Raw genomic sequence first — 16,482 nt, 5'->3', positions numbered from 1 at the left:
CCACCAAGAGTTAAAAATTTTGCCCACAGCCTCACTTTATAAGGGAGGAAATAGGCCCAGAGAAGGAAAGTAACTTGCTCGAGGTCACACAGCAAGTGAGATGCTGGGACTAGAAACCAAGTCTCTCTGCGTGGTCTCTCTGAAAACTGGTGGCTCTTCACCAGCAGCTTCTTGCCATATCAGCCTCCACTGTCCTCTGCCCACACCCTCCTTCTCAACAGGGACCCAGGCCTGCCTCAGCTACGTTCAGGGATCATTAAAGTCAAGCACACTGTCACTGACGCTTTGCCTGATGACAGCACACCCCTGAGACACAGCAGCCCAACTACAGCATCACCCTCGCCAAACCCTCCACCTGCTCCATCTATCTGGGGGACATGCATGCCAGTGAGGCATGGAGTACTATCTTCCCAATTCTCTCTGTCAAGAGGCTTGACTGCAATTACCCACCTCCCCAGCCCCAGAGAAGTTCTATGTACATGAGGAGGAAAGAGGAGAATGTAAAACTACTTGTTGAAAAATGGTTCTCCTTTTATAACAGCAGGGACTCAAGGTAGGTCTCAGAAAGGACTTCCACGTGAGAGCGATGATCGTAGAGAACTGCTGTGTGCAAGATAGGACACCCCCACCCCCCGGTCTAGAGCCAGAGAAGCTAAAGGACCACCAGGGCAGAGCAGAGCAGGAGTGACAGGAGGACCCTGGAGGCTGGGCGTGGGGGAGCGGCAAGTTGCTTCTTTCTGGGCCCTGCTCTCCAAGTACCAAACGGAGAGAGGAAGGCGTCAGGCCCCTAGTGCCCTTGTTGGAGGAAAGATGCTGGGTCTCCTCCATCCTCCTGGCTGCTCCCACCCAGCCCCCAGCCTGGGTCAGCTTGGGAGTGGGGGCAGGGAAAAGAAAAAGGAGGCAAAACTGGGACAGGAGGCACCCCAGACTCCGCATCTCATCAGAATTCAGCCTCATCCGGTGTGACCAGGGGTCCCTATGTCTCGCCCACTGCCCCCTTTGGGGCCAGAGCCCACTGCCTTATAGATCCCCCTCTACTAGGGTCCCTCCAGTGTCCTTCCAGGAGGGAAGGAGAGCTCGGGGCATCAGTGTCTGACGCTTCCTCCCTCACTCATACACCCTGTGTGTTTAGAAAAGTGGGGTCCCTGTCCACCTGCCACAGTCCACAGGGCGCCCGGCCTCCCGCAGACATCGAAGAGTACCAGCTACCCCCACACCGCACCTTAGCTCCTGCCTCCCTTCCCCTCCTGACTCCCCGGGGGAAAGCGGTGGAGAAAAGGCTCGAGAGGCCAGACCTCTTCCTCGGACCATGAGCTCCTACCACCCACCCCCCGACCCAGCTCCACCAGGCTTCCCGACTATCTGGGCTGTTCCACGGAGTTGTGTGGGTTTCTGATGCCCACCCCCACCCCAGAATCTCCCCTTGCAGCAGAGGCCTGAATTCCACGCCCTCCCGTGGCTCCTCTCCACTTTATCCCACCCCCATCCCCCACTGCCAGCAGACAATTGCCTTGTCCCCATTGTCTTGCCCCCCAGCCCAGCAGACATGGAGGTGGAGGGGGCCTGGCTCACCCCTACTTTGAAATAACCTGGACCCCTTCCCACCCCCAGGAGGTAACCGAGGCCTGCCTCCTCTCCGGGGACCGCAGGCCTCCTCAGGGCCCGACCCAGTCAATCTTCAAAGCCAGTCCCAGAGCAAGGAAATGTCTCAGCCCAACTGCCACCACGTTATAGCAGGCTCTGGGGATAGATCCCCCCCCCCCGCCTTTTTTTCCTACCACAACAGAATAAAATACCTGCAATTCAGGATATTTAATAGACGGCAGGGAATCAGGTCAGGACACGGAGGTGCCTCTTCCCTCCCCGACCTACTTCGTACGACAGCAAGAAACTCGAGCGCTGGATGGAGGGAGATAGAGGGGCGAGGGGGGCGCCCTGACATATACGGGGCTGGGGTCCTAAAGACTCTCTAATCTTTCAGAATCCCAGTTCCTCCTTCCTCAGGACCCAGGGTCCCAGAAGCGACCTCCTCCAGTCCTAAGGCCTCTATTCAATTACGATGGGACAAGACAAGGCCTATCTGTAAGTTCTTCTTGTTGTCTCATTTAAATTGCTATTTTGCCGATTCTCAGGATCAAAAAGACTGCTGCTTCCAGCTGCAGCTTCTTGCTGCCCTCTAGTGGGCATATGACGAGCCGCAACGCGCCTGTTCTGCGGTTTTCCTCACTTTTCTGGTCCTGGCCTGGAGCTGCCCGCGACCTCCTACTCCAGACGGGCAGGTTCACAAGTCTTTGCCCCTACCTTCCGAGAGGTCAAAGTGAAAGGTTCCCAGGACGAAATTCCAGCTCCGGCACTGATTTATTTGTACATTCCCCCGTCCGGGATGTCCCGCGGTCTGTTTTAAAAGGTCTCTTAATAAGAACTCAGGCTGAAATAGCAACTTGGAAATAATTAGAAGCAAACGACCTGTAATTTTTTTTAATGTAAGCTTCTAGAACTTGAGTGTACATCAGAATCACCTGGAGGGCTTATTAAAACATAGATTTCTGGGGCCACCCCCAAGCTCAATAGAGATAGGGACGAGAATCCGCATTTCTAACACGTTCCCAGGTGGTGGTGCTGTTCTCGGTACCACATTTCGAGAGCCACTGCTCTAGAATTCCTGTATTTCGTACTCTCGCCGCTCCTCATCTGCCCAAAATAAAGGTGGCGAAGGAAATATCAACGCAAAATTGTGGAAGGAAAAAAAAAGCTGTAAAGAAAATTGTTGCTAGAGAATCGGGGTCCGGTGCCTTTAAAAAGGCACTGAGGGGGCACCCGGATTTGAACCGGGGACCTCTTGATCTGCAGTCAAATGCTCTACCACTGAGCTATACCCCCTCTGCTGGCAGCCGTAGGCAGATGACTTGTTAGTGCTTCTCTAGCGCAGGCGCTGTGCAGGACGCGAGAACAGAGGTGAGGTCCAATGTTTACATGAGATGGAGAGAAAATGAATCTCAAGAGATTACTCATCTGGGTGCAGGGTTTGTTTCCTGAAGCTCTGAACTAAAGAATTCTAATGATGTAAGAAACTTGCTGTTTGAGAATGTGGGAGGGGAAGTCCCTAGAGATCCCCCATTTCAGGGGCCTTCCTTTGGGCCTGGGTCCCCCTTTCCTGCCCTGCTAGAGTTCCCTTAACGTTTCTCTTGGCGCCCACTTCTCCATCCTACACGCTCTCGTAGACTCCTCTCGGCCTTCCTTCCCTAGCCCGAGCCCGGCCCTTAGAGACTCAGCTTCTCTTGTTCCCAACAGCAACTGGGGTCCCCGGGCAGGGCCACCTGCGGGTGCTCCCGCTTCCACCCTACCATTACGAGAGTGGGCCTTTGTACAATCTACCAGCAGACTGAGGACGTGATCTGGCAGGGCCGGGGACTCCACTCCACCCACGCCCGACTGCAAAACGGGTCAGCAGTGCTGGAGGATCCTTCCCCTCGCGTTTGTAAGTAAACTTCAACGTGTGCGTTGCAAGACCAAGAAAACGCGAAAAGTCTTGCACAGAGAGGGGGCACCCGGATTTGAACCGGGGACCTCTTGATCTGCAGTCAAATGCTCTGCCACTGAGCTATACCCCCATCCTCCTACTACCCTCCAGTGAGAATGAATTTCCGTGGAATACGGGGATGATATTACCTTTGAACTATTGTGTTTCTCTTTGAAAATAATCTAGTGAAAGGAAAATAGAATCTGAACGGCAATGTTTAGAATTCCTGAGTTCTTTCTCCACAATCACGCCTTATGTAAACCACAAGGTTAAAAAAATCCTGAGCCCTCTATATCTGTGTCCAGCCTCTCACAGAGATGTCACTACCTGACTTGGGAAGGGAAGAGACCCCACTGATCTCAGGACCATCCCAGGTCTTCTGGGGTAATAGCACTGCTCCCTGTACACAGATGGGTAGCCTGGGTTTCCATCCTGTTTCCAGCTCTGCTTTGATAGGACCCCTAGGCTTTTCCAACCCTGAAGGGCCCCTCCTCCCCTCCTCCATGAGTTAGCATCAAACCACTCTTTCCCCTAGGCCCAGGTAGAGCCCAGAGCTCTGAGTCCTGGCAAGTGCGGTATCAGTCACCTGGCAGAGGGCTGTACAGCCCAGGACCAAAGAGCCAGTCCCCTAGCCAGACAGACCCTTGAGGCAGCCCCCCTCTACTTCCAAGGTGGATTTCCCCTGCCTGAGAGCTTTGTATGAAAACCAAAAGCCAGTCTGAGGCACAAGCAGAAGAAGAAATAAGAGGTGAGCAGTTTTCAATGACATTTATTACACCTTCATAAAATTCCTACTACAGTGTGAAAAAAGTCACTACAAAAAGACAAGGAAAGCAAATGCTCTAGGAGGAATCTGAGATATTTGGGAAGAGTAGGAGTCACACTGGAAGGACACTGGGAGTGAAGGTGTGGCTTAAAGCTCAAAAGCTGTGCTCGGAGGGAATGGGAGGGTGAGGGAGGAGTAGAAGTCCCTGCAGCGTGAGGGACTGTCCCTGGCCCGAAGGTCCTGTCCTCTGCCCTCTCCCCTCCCAGCCTTTGGTTCTGCCCTCCTTCCCCTGAGCCGACCCCTTCACCTTTCTGGAATCTCCTCTGATCAAAGGGTAGGAGACAAAGATGGCTAAGGGGCCAGAAAGCTGGAGTAGGGGGTGAGGGGCTTAGGGTTAGGGTTCTAGGAAATAAAGAAAAATTCCAGGGTTTCTTACTCTGTCCTCCATTTTTCCTACAGAGAGGTTGAGGGCTGAGGGGAGGGGGCTCCACTTCCTAATCCCCCAGCACATCCAACAGCTTCCCTGGTGTCTCCAAGAAGGATGGAGTGAAGGGCAGCTTTTACAGTTGTCCTGTCTGCAGCAATTCAGGGTGCTCAGTCTAGCTCCTCAGTGGGGGTTGGGTGGATAGTGGCAATCTCACTGTCCATAGCTGCCCCTGGTCCCACCGGAGAATCACAGAAAAATAACAAATAGTCATTTGGGTTTTCCACCCATATCGTCCATGCAAAACCCTCAAAGATTCTGGTTGGCCTCAGGCTGACATCAGTTGACAGTGGCCCAAGACTGCAGCCACTGAAGCCCGGCAGGCAGCCTGCAGAGACAGAGGAACAGGCAAGGGTCAACATATCCCGTGAGGGTGATGGCCTCCCCAGCCCCCAGCCCCTGCTGACTGATGGAACGACCAAATTTATATCCAGTTTTGTGTGCGTTTAACAAATATAAACGGACTGTGTACCTACCATGTATCAGGTACTGTGCTAGGTTACTGGTGAAAAAACAGACGTCCCTCTAGGGCTTACAGTCTAGCAGAGGAGAGAGATATTAAACAAATGATCAAACAATTCTGTAACTACGTACTGTGACAAAGGTTAGAAAGGAGATGTACAGAGGCCTCCGGATGTCTGGGAGTTAGGGAGGGCTTCTTTGAGGAAGAGGCCTGGAGACCCACCTTAGCAATGTCTTTGCGCAAGGCTCCAGTGCCCCCTTCCCACTCGCTCCATCACTGGGTCAGTACCAGGGTGGCCTCAAAGACCTGGGAAGAGGCTCCATAAGCAAGTTCTTCCATTATACTGTGAGCAACCCCAGAGAAGGAGTAGACTCTTGGTCATGTCTGTATCACTTGGCACAGTGCCTGGCACATGGGGGTTACTTAGAAAATGCCGATTGAATTGAACCAACTGTGGTTTGGGGGAGGGGGTCCTCCTGACCCAGGAGTCGGCAAGGACACTGCCAGAAATGTGTGGTTCCTTGGGCTGGCCTGCCTAAAGTCTCCCCTTCTTCAACTGGGCATCCATGCCCCCAGCCTGCTGTGACTCCACTTGAGAGGGAAGAGGAAGGGGAGTTCTCCAGGCCTGATTCGAGGTCCTTTCTGTAGGACCATGACCCAGCTCTCACACATCCTTCAGGTGTTTAAGCAGCTACCTTCTTAGCAGCCCCTCCCTGGGCACCTTATCTAAAACTGCAACATTCCCCACAACAGACATCCAACTTCCCTTTCCTATGCATTTTTCCCCTTTACACTTATCACTTTTTAACTTACTGTATATTTTTCTTATTTTTATTGCCTATTGTCTGTTTCCCACTCCCCCCACCCCACCCCCACTGGAAAATAAGCTCCACAAGGGCAGGGATTTTTGTCTGTTTTGTTCACTGCTGTTTCTCAGGTGCCTAGAACAGTGCTTGGCACAAAGTACAGTCATTTCTCCATATCCATGGGGGATTGGTTCCAGGATCCTCGCAGACACCGAAATTCTCGGATACTCAAGTCCCTTATATAAAGTGGCATATAACCTAGGCATATCCTCCTATATACTATAAATCAACTCTAGATTACTTATAATACCTAATATAATGTAAATGCTATGTAAATAGTTGTAAATACAATACAAATGCTACGTAAATCATTGCTGGAACACGGCAAATTCAAATTTTGCTTTTTGGAATTTTCTGGCATTTTCTTTTTCGAATATTTTCAATCTGCAGTTGGTTGAGGATGTGGAACCCATGGATATGGAGGATGGACTGTAGGTGCCCAATGAATGTTAAATGAATGATATCATTTATTCTCTATAGGAACTCTGGGAGGAAACAGGTATAATCACCCTCGTCTTTACAGACAAGGAAACTCAAGGCCAAAAGGACTCAGAGATTCCTGCCTGGAAGGCTTGTCCCCCAGGTCTTCCCATGGCTGTCTTTTCATTCAGGTCTCAGCTCAGAAGTCACCTCCTAGTAGAGATGGTCCCTGACGACCAGAGCTAAAGCAAACCCATCCCTGTTATTCAATTTCACTTTCTTCAAGCACTTCTCAGTATTTAAAATGTTTGTGTTCAGGTGGAGTGTCACCTCTATCCCCACTAGAACAAACCCCTGGAGAGCAGGGACCCTGTCCTGTCTTGCTCACTGCTTACCCGCCAAGCCCTGGAGGTCCAGGTGGGACAGCCATTAACCTTTCCCCGGTGAGGGCACAGCAGCCCTGTATGTGCCATGTGCCACGGGTGGTCTTTCATGGCACTAAGGGTGAGGAATTGGGAGATCTCCACGGTGGTCACGGAGTCCTTCACGTCCTGCTTATTGGCAAAGATCAGGACGGAAGCATCTCATACAGCCTGTGGACAGAGGGACCCAGCCCCAGTCAGCCTGCCCGGATCCAGCCCCCCTTCCCATGGCCCCATGAGTCCTCCCTACCTCCCCTGCTTTCCCAGGTGGGGTGGGGATGGAGGTCCTGCCCAACACTAACAACCGCATCCAGTGACACCGACAGCTCCTGGAATGCCTCTCAGCCAGCTCACAGTATCCTTACAATGATCTCGGGAGGTAGGAATTTGATGATCCTCTCCGTTTATACTTGGGGAAATTGACGATTAGAGAGGTGAAGTAACTTGTCTGGGGTCCCACAATGCGTGAGAAGTGGGGTCAGAACCTGAACTTGCAACTCTGGCTTCTGTGATCAGTTGTGCTGAGGGTGTTATTGCCCTTCATCTGGGATAATCTCGCCCCGCCCAAGCTGCTGGGATGGAGGTTCTCAGAGACTGGGGCATTAGGAATAACGCTCAGAGAGGCTAAGTGAGTAGAATGAGGTCACAGAGCTAGTACACCGGGTCCTCTCCCGACTGCAGGGGTCTTACCTCATGGGCCAGCATCTTACACAGCTCCTACAGAGCGGTCAGCAGTCGATCCCGGGCCGTGCTGTCAATCACAAGGATGATGAACTGACCAGCAAGGGTGAGTTGTGAGTGATGGGCTTTCCCTTCAATGAACGTGTCTCCTTGCTCACTGCAGTCTGCCCTGTTTTCTGAGTCCCACAGAAAACAAACTGTGCCTCCTCAAGACCCCACTGCCCTAGTCCCATTTGAATTCCCTTTTCTATCCAGACCCAGGGTGGACTGAGCACAACTTCTGATTGTGAGCCAGAGGTTATGCCAAGCACTGGGCCTTCATGACTCCATTTAGGCCTCATCACAACCCCATGGGACTGGAACTGTTACTATGCCCATTTACAAACTACGAGACTGAGGGTCAGGGAGGTGATGTATCTTGCCCGTGTGCACACAGCCTGTGAGTAGCAGTACTGGAGCTTGAAATCAGCTCTCACTCCAGGAATGAAACCACTGGATTCTGCTACTGCTGCAATGAGAAAGTAAGGCCCCCAGAGACAAAGGGCCTGCCCCATCCAAGGCAACAAACAGAAAGCTGCCAGCAAGCAGACAAAGCTGCCAGGAAGTATTCAAAAATGTTAACGGGCTTTGCGCTGCCTTAAGTATTTGACACATCTGAATTAGCTCTTGTTTTATTATTTAATTTTCACGACCCAGGGAGGTCATTATTATGGTCTCCATCTCACAATGGGGCGACCAAGGCTCAGAGAGGTTAAGTGACTGGCTAATATCACACAGCTCCTCCAAGCCCAGGCACCCCCCTCACGTCAGCATTGGAGTAGTATGTGTTCCAAGCGGAGCACAGAGCCTCCTCTCCTCGTATGTCCCCCATGAAGAAGTGGGTCTTTTGCAAAACAATCTTCTCCACGTTGCTACGGATGGTGGGACATGTAGGGACCGCCTCATTCTTCAGGCTGGGGAGGCAGGAGAGGGTACCAAGTGCTCAGCCCAGTCCTCTCCCAGCTCTGGTCCCCCACCTGAAGTCAGGCTGAATCTAACTTAGAACAATTCAGCCCAGGTTGACGGAGCCTCTGCTGGGCATGAGGGAATGCAGACAGGAGTGAGACCAAGTCCTGCCTGGCTTGGACCCCAGAGAGGGGAGACTTATTAGAGCAGTCTCCCCAAGCTTTAATATGCAGCTGAATCACCTGGGAGTCTTGCTAAAGTGCAGACTGTGATCCAGTGGTTCTGGGCTACGGTCCAGCATTTTGCATTTCTAACAAGCTTCCAGATGATGCCAACACTGCCGGTCTGTGGACCACACTTTGAGCAGCAAGGGATCGGAAAAAGGAGACAGACATAAGTAAGGGCCATCAGAAAGGGGCTTTGTTTAAAGTGACTTAGAAAACACACACGTTTTTATACGTAGGGAATGCGTATATTGCATTGGAAAATCCAATGCGTATATTGCATTGGAAAATGCGTATATTGCAATGGAAAATCTGGGAAGTGAAACTGGGAGTTAGGGGTGAGAGGGAAACTTACTTTTCACTATATATGCTTGTATTGTTTGAATTTCCCTTTTCTTCTAATTAAAAATATATATATATATATTACTTTTTCAGGGGAAAATTTTCCTAAGTAAATAGGTTCCAAACAGGAAGAGATGCCATCCAGAGTAAATATCGGGAAAAGCTCCGATGGATAATTACTCAGCACGTGTGCCAGACTCTGCTAGACCAGGAGCTACAGAGACCAGGCAGACCCAAAGCTGGCCCTACCTTCTGGGTTTGAAGAAGGGGGAGAAAATGAAGACATAAGACTGGGGTGCAGGAGTTAGAAGGAGAGACCTGACGCTAGGGGGAGCGAAGAGCACGGAGACCATCGGGCAGGTTCGGACAGCTTCAAGCCCGCAACCGGGTTTGGCAGGGGTTGGGGGGTAGACGGAGGGGAGCAGTGGGGTTGCTCATACCGAGCAGGATTTAAAGGCCTGGCCGAGAAGTCATTGAACTGAGCGGCCACTTTACCAGGAAGGTCACACCAGGTTCCGCCAGTCAATCCTCCTGGCTACAGGGGAACCCGAGGACGCAGGGAAGGGTTCCGGTGATTGGTCAAAATGCTTGTCAGTCTGGTGGGAAGGCCCAGCCCCGCCCCCCATCCGAGAGTCCCTTACAACGGGTAGGGAATGGAGGTCTTTCCTGCATTGTCCAGTCCTACGATGATAACCCTGTGTTCTGGACGCATCCGGGGGAAGGGCAGGGTCAGGGCCAAACCCGATGACCAAGGGACTGTGTGCTCCACCAGGCCTCCCAGGAAGGAGACAAGTGTTCCCAGCAGGCTGGGGGGCCTGTCCCCACCTTACTACTTCTGCTCCCCCGCCCCCTTCCCCCACAAAAAACAACAGGGCAGGTTTCTTTCCCACCGGGCCGAGACACCTGCGCCACTCCTGAACAGTGGAAATGGGAGCTGAGCCCCACATTCCCTGCTCCACATTTCCAGAAAAGCGATTGTGCCAAAGGTCGGGGGCGCTCAGGGCTTGCCAAGAGAAGGGGTCTGAGGAAAGAGCCGAGCGAGCGTGTAGTCATAATCGCAGGAAACCGGCGACAGCGTTGAGCCGGAGGAACGAGGCTCGCCCAACCCTGGGCGCACCGAAGCGCGCGACCGCCGAAGAGTGGGCGGGGAGGGGCAGGGGAGACTGCGGAGCAGGCGGGGAGGCCCCACTCAGGACCCTCCGAGCCCGAGGTCCCCCATCACATCCGCCCAGACGACCCCAGATCGGGGGGATGGGCGGACAGGTAGGAGCCGGATCAAAAAGGTCGCTCGGATGCCCTGTGCGCCCCTTACCCTGTTTCCCGAAGATGCTCATCAACTTGCCGATCAGTTGTCCCATGGCACGTCCCGGGTCAGACAGGGATAGGACTCGGGGGCCTTCGGGTGCCCGGGTCGAGTCCCGGCGCTTGGAGCCCCGCCCACACACACACACCTCCGGAGGGCCGGGCAAGCTTTACCTACGGGGTTGCGGACGCCCCATGAGTCCGTCCCCTAAGGGGCTTGGGAACCCCCTGGGACGCTGGCCCCTCGAGGGCGCTATGAACCTCACAGTGACAATGAGCTACATGTCCAGAGCCCTGGAGGTGTAAGGAAAATGGGGTCCAGACTTCACATCCTCCCCCTCGCCCTGAGAAAAGCCCAGAGTTCTCTGGGTGGACTACTCCTCACTGCAAATCAAAGAGACCTAGCACAGGGGCCCACATCGGATACCAGCTCTCCCTTCTCCAAGTGCTATGTCTGAGGCACTAGACAAACAAAACCCTAGGCCACCCGCCTTCTGTACTTCTGTGTGAAGCAGACAGAGCCCACCCATCCTCTCTGAGCTGCGAGAACATTCCAACCCTCTACAGGTCTCTAGTTGTTTCACCGGTGTGGGTCCTGTAGGCCTACTCAGAGTGAGTTCCCTTGGGGAAGGGCAGGGTGTCCCCTCCTTTTGCAGGCCCCTTGGTGATGAGCAACTTCTAGGTGTAGAGCCGTACTGCTTCTATGGTTCACTGACAAGACTACTGCCCCAGCACAGCTTTCTGATTCCCGAGGGTGGGCATCTGAAGACAGTGACGGAGCAAAAAGAGAGATCTCTCAGCCGGACACCCTGCAAAGGGGGCCAGGATACCAAGACCCAGCCAAGCAGAGCCTGGGCCAAGAGAGAGCCAGGCTGGAAGAGGGAGAGGAAGGGGGAGCTGCTTGTGGCTGTTTGTGAATTTCCTTCTTCGCTTAAACTGGGAAAAACCAGAAGACAAAAGGAGACATGGGGAAAAGGCAAACCGAACTCAGGCTGAGGGGGTGGTTAAGAGAGACCAGTCACCACACAGGAGACTCGACTCCTAGCCCACTGCCACTGCCCCTGAGTGCGCCCCTTCCCCGAGGGAACAACGCTTTAACTGGTCTCCCTGCCTCCCCTTTACTCAGAGCATCCTCCACACATCCCTATTAACCTTCCTGAAGCACAGCTCAGAGTCTGCTACGCCACAGCTCATAAACCTTCAATGGCTCCCACTGGAGTCACATCAGTCTCCTCACCTGACATTGAAGAGCCACCATGAGCAACCCCCACCTGCGTCTGCAGGTTATCCCCCCCCATGCTCTGCATCCATGGTCCTTGCCCACACAGGCCCAACTATGATTTTGCTTCTCTATTTCCTCCACCTGAATGTCCTTCACCACCTCAGAAAGGTGGGTTCCTCTGTCCCTTTAGGTGCCCGCCATAAAAGCCACCTACTTCCCAAACCCTGGCCTGGTTCTCCAACTAAATGGGGCTTCTTTCTACCCTGAGATGATAACTGGCATGTCTGCTTTCTCCAGTCAACTGTGAGTCCTAGGGAATTCCCTGGCAGTCCGGCGGTTAGGGATCCACACTCTCACTGCCAAGGGCCTGGGTTCGATCCCTGGTTGGGGAACTAAAATCCCATGAGGTGTGGCCAAAAAACCCCCAAAACTGTGAGTCTCAGAGGGCGGGGTCATGTCATGCTCATCTGTGTACCCCACCCCCATTCCCTGCCCGAGCCAGCGCCTAGCACACAGTGAGGATGTGTTGTTATTGGACTGAAGGGCCGTAAGTTAAGTTACAGCCTGAGAAATGGTCTTTGGAGTATTAAAAAAAAGGAGTATGAGCACAAGTTGAAGAGGATTGAGGAAGGCTGGGAAGTTTGTGGAGAGAAGAGGGAACAGCTCACTAAATACAGAAATTTCATCCCACCCATGGTGGTGCCCAGAGTTAGAAGGAAGGAGAACTGACTACCAGAGCCCATCTGGGCTGATTCCGTTTCAGCCCTCATTAAAAAGGAGCTGGGGCTGCATCTGGGTGGAGTAGGATAGGGGCGCAGAGGGTGCTAGGGGAAGCAGCAATGTTTAAAGCATTTTTACCATCTGTTTCCTGGAGGGGAGGCATGAAGGAACCTCTTAGTGCACCCTGACCCCACCATCAATAGCAGAATTGAAAGTGACGTTCTGCTGGCTGGAGCACATTCAGTAAACAGACGAGAGCTGTCTCTGCTGTGAGGCCCAGAGCCTGGATCCTAGGCGGTACTCATTCATTTATTCATTCATTCGACAAACGTGAGTCAGGAATTAGGAACATGCCAAGCAGGCAAAACAGACCGTGTCCGGGTCTTATGGAGCTTGCCGTCTAGTTCGGGAGACAAATACACGCACCAAAAAACAACCCTGAGAGACAGTAGGCTGGAAGGCCTGACTTAGAAGGGAGCTGAGGCACACGTCTCTGAGGATGTGATTACCGGGGCTAAGACAAGATTTCTGTCAAGGGTACTGGGCTGGGGACCACACTCCTTTCCACCCTGCTCCCAGGCCCTGGTGGCCTCACCTCAGCTCACTTTTACAATGGTGGCAACCTTCAGTCTCTCCGACCTCAGCTCACTCTAGGGTAGAGCCTACTCAAAAGACAGAAGCAGCTGGTCAGGGAGGAAGATAGGAGGGGTCCCCAGCATCTCCGTTCCTGAGTCCCTGAGGTGGCTGCGGTCATAGCACCAGCCTCTCTGGGCCTAGTCCCAGCCGACTTCACGGTTGTGGAAATCCTCACCAGTTGACAACCACCAACGTGCTTATTGTGTGCTGGTTGAGGGCTTATGGTTACCAGGAGACAAGAGTCTCTCTCTTCAGGGACTTCCCTGGTGGTCCAGCGGCCAAGACTCCGCGCTCCCAATGCAAGGGGCCTGGGTTCGATCCCTGGTCGGGGAACTAGATCCCATATGCCACCACTGAAGATCCCACATGCCACAGCTAAGACCCAGCGCAGCCAAGTAAATAAGTAAATAAATAAATATTTTTTTAAAAAGTCTCTCCTCATCTCTCAATATCTCTAAGCCACCTAGAAATGCCTCTGCTGGCAAGTTCTGGGCAAATGTAATTTCAGGCAGAAGGCACGTGGAGAGAAGACAGAAACATACTCAGACACATGCCTCCTCTTCCCCTGCACCCCTTCCCTTGCAGAAGCTAGGGCATCCTGGGTCAGGGGAATTAGCACGAGACTTGGGGGTCACGGACACCACAGAACTTGAAATCCGATCTCAGTTCCTGTCCTTGCTTGATGGCTGTGTTACTATGGACAGACTGCTTAACCTCACTGAGCTTTATCTGTAAACTGAAGCTAATGAGCCCTGCCTTTGATTTTAAAGTACCAGGGTCCACTGCAGATGGAGTTCCTCTGTGCAGCCCCAGACCAAGCCTGTTTTCTGCTCTCCTCCTCTTGGACGTTCTCCCACATGCACCTTAAACCCACCTTGTCCAAAGCTAAGTATCATTTCTGCCTCTGACCTGTTTTTTCACCTGCTTCCTCTATGTCTGGGAAGACCCTCACCCACAGTCACCCCAGATGCCTCCCTTTTTTCTCACTAGCTGCCTCCAATCACTCTCCAAGAGCTCTCAATCGTAACTGCTAGATGTCTCTGGCAGCCACCGCCTCCTTCCCCATTCCACTGAAAACCCTCCTCATTTTCCACCTGGAGCATTGCAGCTGTTTCCAAGCTAGGCCCCCCCGCCTCCGATCTATGCTCCAAACTGCACCCGAGACAATCTGACCATCACTGTTTACAGTCCTTCAGTTTCTGCACACCAGCTTGAGGACAAAGCCCAAACTCCCTAATGTGACTCAAGGCCCCTGTGACTTACTCCCGATGACCCCTCTCTTACCACCACCTTGAGAGCACACTTTGCTAGCAAAGTGCCAAGAACGTGTCATGTGTGTCACCTATTTCCTCTGCCTTGAACCCTTCCCCTCCTTCTCTGCCCAGGTTAATTCCTAACCAGGCTTCTAGACTCCACTCAAGCCTCACCTCCTCCACGAAGCACCCCCTGATCTCCCCAGGTTAAGGCAGGGACCCCTCTTCCAGGTTCCCTCAGGACCCACTGCTTCCCACATCAGAGAGCTTGTTGCGCTGTCCTGAATTGTCTGTAGCTCCCACTTAGACTTGTGCCTGGTACATAGTAAATGCTCAATAAATGTTTGCTCAATGAATAAACACAGGAAAGAAAGATCGATTCCATTGAAAGGCAATGGGAGGAGCACTACGATGGCAGGCAGACTGGGCTCCAGTCCCAGCAGTGCTGGCTTTGCCGTCACCTCCCTGTTGACCATGGGCCAGTCACTCGACCTGTGGGCCTTCCCAGTTCCTCTTTCCTTGGGTTTGCTAACCCCTCATCTGGAGGGTCCTGACGTCTGTTGCCCTCTACACACACACTTCGCGCAGGAGCATTCAGGTCCACCACCCCAAAAACAAGAACCATGAGAGTGGAGAAATGGTTTGTGCGTGCTGGGTGAGGCAGGATACAGGCGAGAGCAGGAAGGATCAACCATCACAAGTCCACATCCGGCCAGCTGATGGTGGCAGGAACGGGCACTGTCACGTGCTGACTTTCCTCCTGGCTTTTGATCTCTCAGTCTGGGACTGGGATGGGGGTTCCTGATTCTCTGCCATTCCCCACAAACAGACCTCTTCCCCTCCCACCAGGTTGGTTAGCAGGGCCTGGGGTGGGTAGTTGTGGAGGCATCAGTGGAGGGAGCCGGAAGCTCAGCCCAACCCTCCCTGGGAAGCTGGGGAGCAGCTGAGGCCACAGGAGCAGAGAAGCAAGCACGGGCCTCTAAGACAGTGTGCCAGTGGCTCTGGATCTGACGCCCTGAACAAAACCCGGGGCACCCCACTTCCCGTCTCAGCTTCCAGTTTTCCCTGGCTCTACTTATGGGGAGACAGACCGGACAGGCATGGGGCTTGGGGCTGAGCAGAGCCAAGACTGGCCACGGCTTTATTCCTGCACCCACCCCTTCACTCTCCCTCCCTGCACATCGGCAGCTCCCACACACCTAGGCTGGCAACCATGCGGCGGGAACAAAGAAGCAGGCTCAGGAGGTGGCCGCAAAGGACAGGATGGCGGTTTTATATGTGGCAAAATACTTCTCCTAGGGGAGTACAGACGAACAGACAGACAGATGGGGGCACAGGACACCAGACAGGAAGAGGAAAGGTTGGGCAGTGGTCTCTTCTAACCAGTAAGTGGAAGCTGCACCCCACTCCCGGGCGGGGGTGGGGGGTGGGACAACATTGGCACAGGAGGTGGCGAGACAGGCATGAGGCACCCATCCCTGAGGCGGGCAGCCGGGCAGGGCCCAGTCCTCGTTGGCACAATCGGCTCTCTCTGGCCCAGCTGGGTGCTGGTGGGGGTGGGGGACGGGGCTGCTGGGCTACGGGATGCTAGGCAGAGGGACGATCCAGGGCAGAGGGGGTACCAAGGCCTCTCCTGGGGGGCGTGGACATGGATAAAGGACGGGATCACAAGAGGCAGATACAGAGCAGCAGCAGCAGCAGCTAAGCCCCCCGGGGGGATCCGAGGTCCTGAGGCCCCAGGGGTGACGATTACCTCTGGGGCACCAACCCACAGGGCCTCTCCCCTGGGGCCTCAGGGTGACAGTGAAGCAGTTTTTTTGGTTTCAAAATGAGCTGGACCAGAGTGCTCCATGGGCTCCACACCCAGGTGACAAGGGGGTGGGGGGGCTCAGATGCAGAGGGGCCCCCTCTTCTGATGGCTGCAGGCAAGGGATGTTGTAGGCAAAGCTCATTCCTGGGGTAGGCAAAGCCTTGAGGCATGGAGGTGGTGGTGGGGGTAGCAGCATCTCGGGTTGCCCCCTCCTCAGGGTTCTAGGTCCTGGGCGGGCACAGGGCACTACATCTGATGCCTGCCAGCTTCTACCCAGACCACTCCCGAGGACGAGATCCCGGTGGGGTTTCCAATGCTGTAACTTTCACCTCCCAGACAATGCTGCCAGGAAGCTAGGGGGAGGGGTGGGCGTGGTGAAGGACCCTGGATCTGGGGCTTGGGGAAG

The 16,482-nt window shown here is 53.6% G+C and overlaps 1 protein-coding gene and 2 non-coding genes across 3 annotated transcripts; all 3 read right to left on the bottom strand.

The window, feature by feature from the left end:
• Nucleotides 1-2,808: 2,808 nt before the first annotated feature.
• On the bottom strand, nucleotides 2,809-2,880 carry TRNAC-GCA (transfer RNA cysteine (anticodon GCA)). Its single transcript has one exon. It is a non-coding gene; the product is annotated as a tRNA-Cys (tRNA).
• A 659-nt stretch (nucleotides 2,881-3,539) lies between these two features.
• Nucleotides 3,540-3,611, bottom strand: TRNAC-GCA (transfer RNA cysteine (anticodon GCA)). Its single transcript has one exon. It is a non-coding gene; the product is annotated as a tRNA-Cys (tRNA).
• A 716-nt stretch (nucleotides 3,612-4,327) lies between these two features.
• Nucleotides 4,328-10,494, bottom strand: ARL5C (ARF like GTPase 5C). Its single transcript, XM_024744112.1, is given in 6 exon segments — nucleotides 4,328-5,098; nucleotides 5,247-5,309; nucleotides 6,915-7,000; nucleotides 7,002-7,112; nucleotides 7,632-7,798; nucleotides 10,446-10,494. Coding segments are annotated over 5 exon segments (417 nt in total). The 5' UTR covers nucleotides 10,492-10,494; the 3' UTR covers nucleotides 4,328-5,098; nucleotides 5,247-5,302.
• Between the last annotated feature and the right edge of the window lie 5,988 nt (nucleotides 10,495-16,482).

The sequence above is a fragment of the Neophocaena asiaeorientalis genome, unplaced genomic scaffold, assembly GCF_003031525.2.
Source record: "Neophocaena asiaeorientalis asiaeorientalis breed wild unplaced genomic scaffold, Neophocaena_asiaeorientalis_V1.1 scaffold1, whole genome shotgun sequence".
Classification (NCBI taxonomy): Eukaryota; Metazoa; Chordata; class Mammalia; order Artiodactyla; family Phocoenidae; genus Neophocaena; species Neophocaena asiaeorientalis.
The sequence above is the reverse complement of the archived record's forward strand: the minus strand, read 5'-3'. Positions and strand labels throughout refer to the sequence as shown.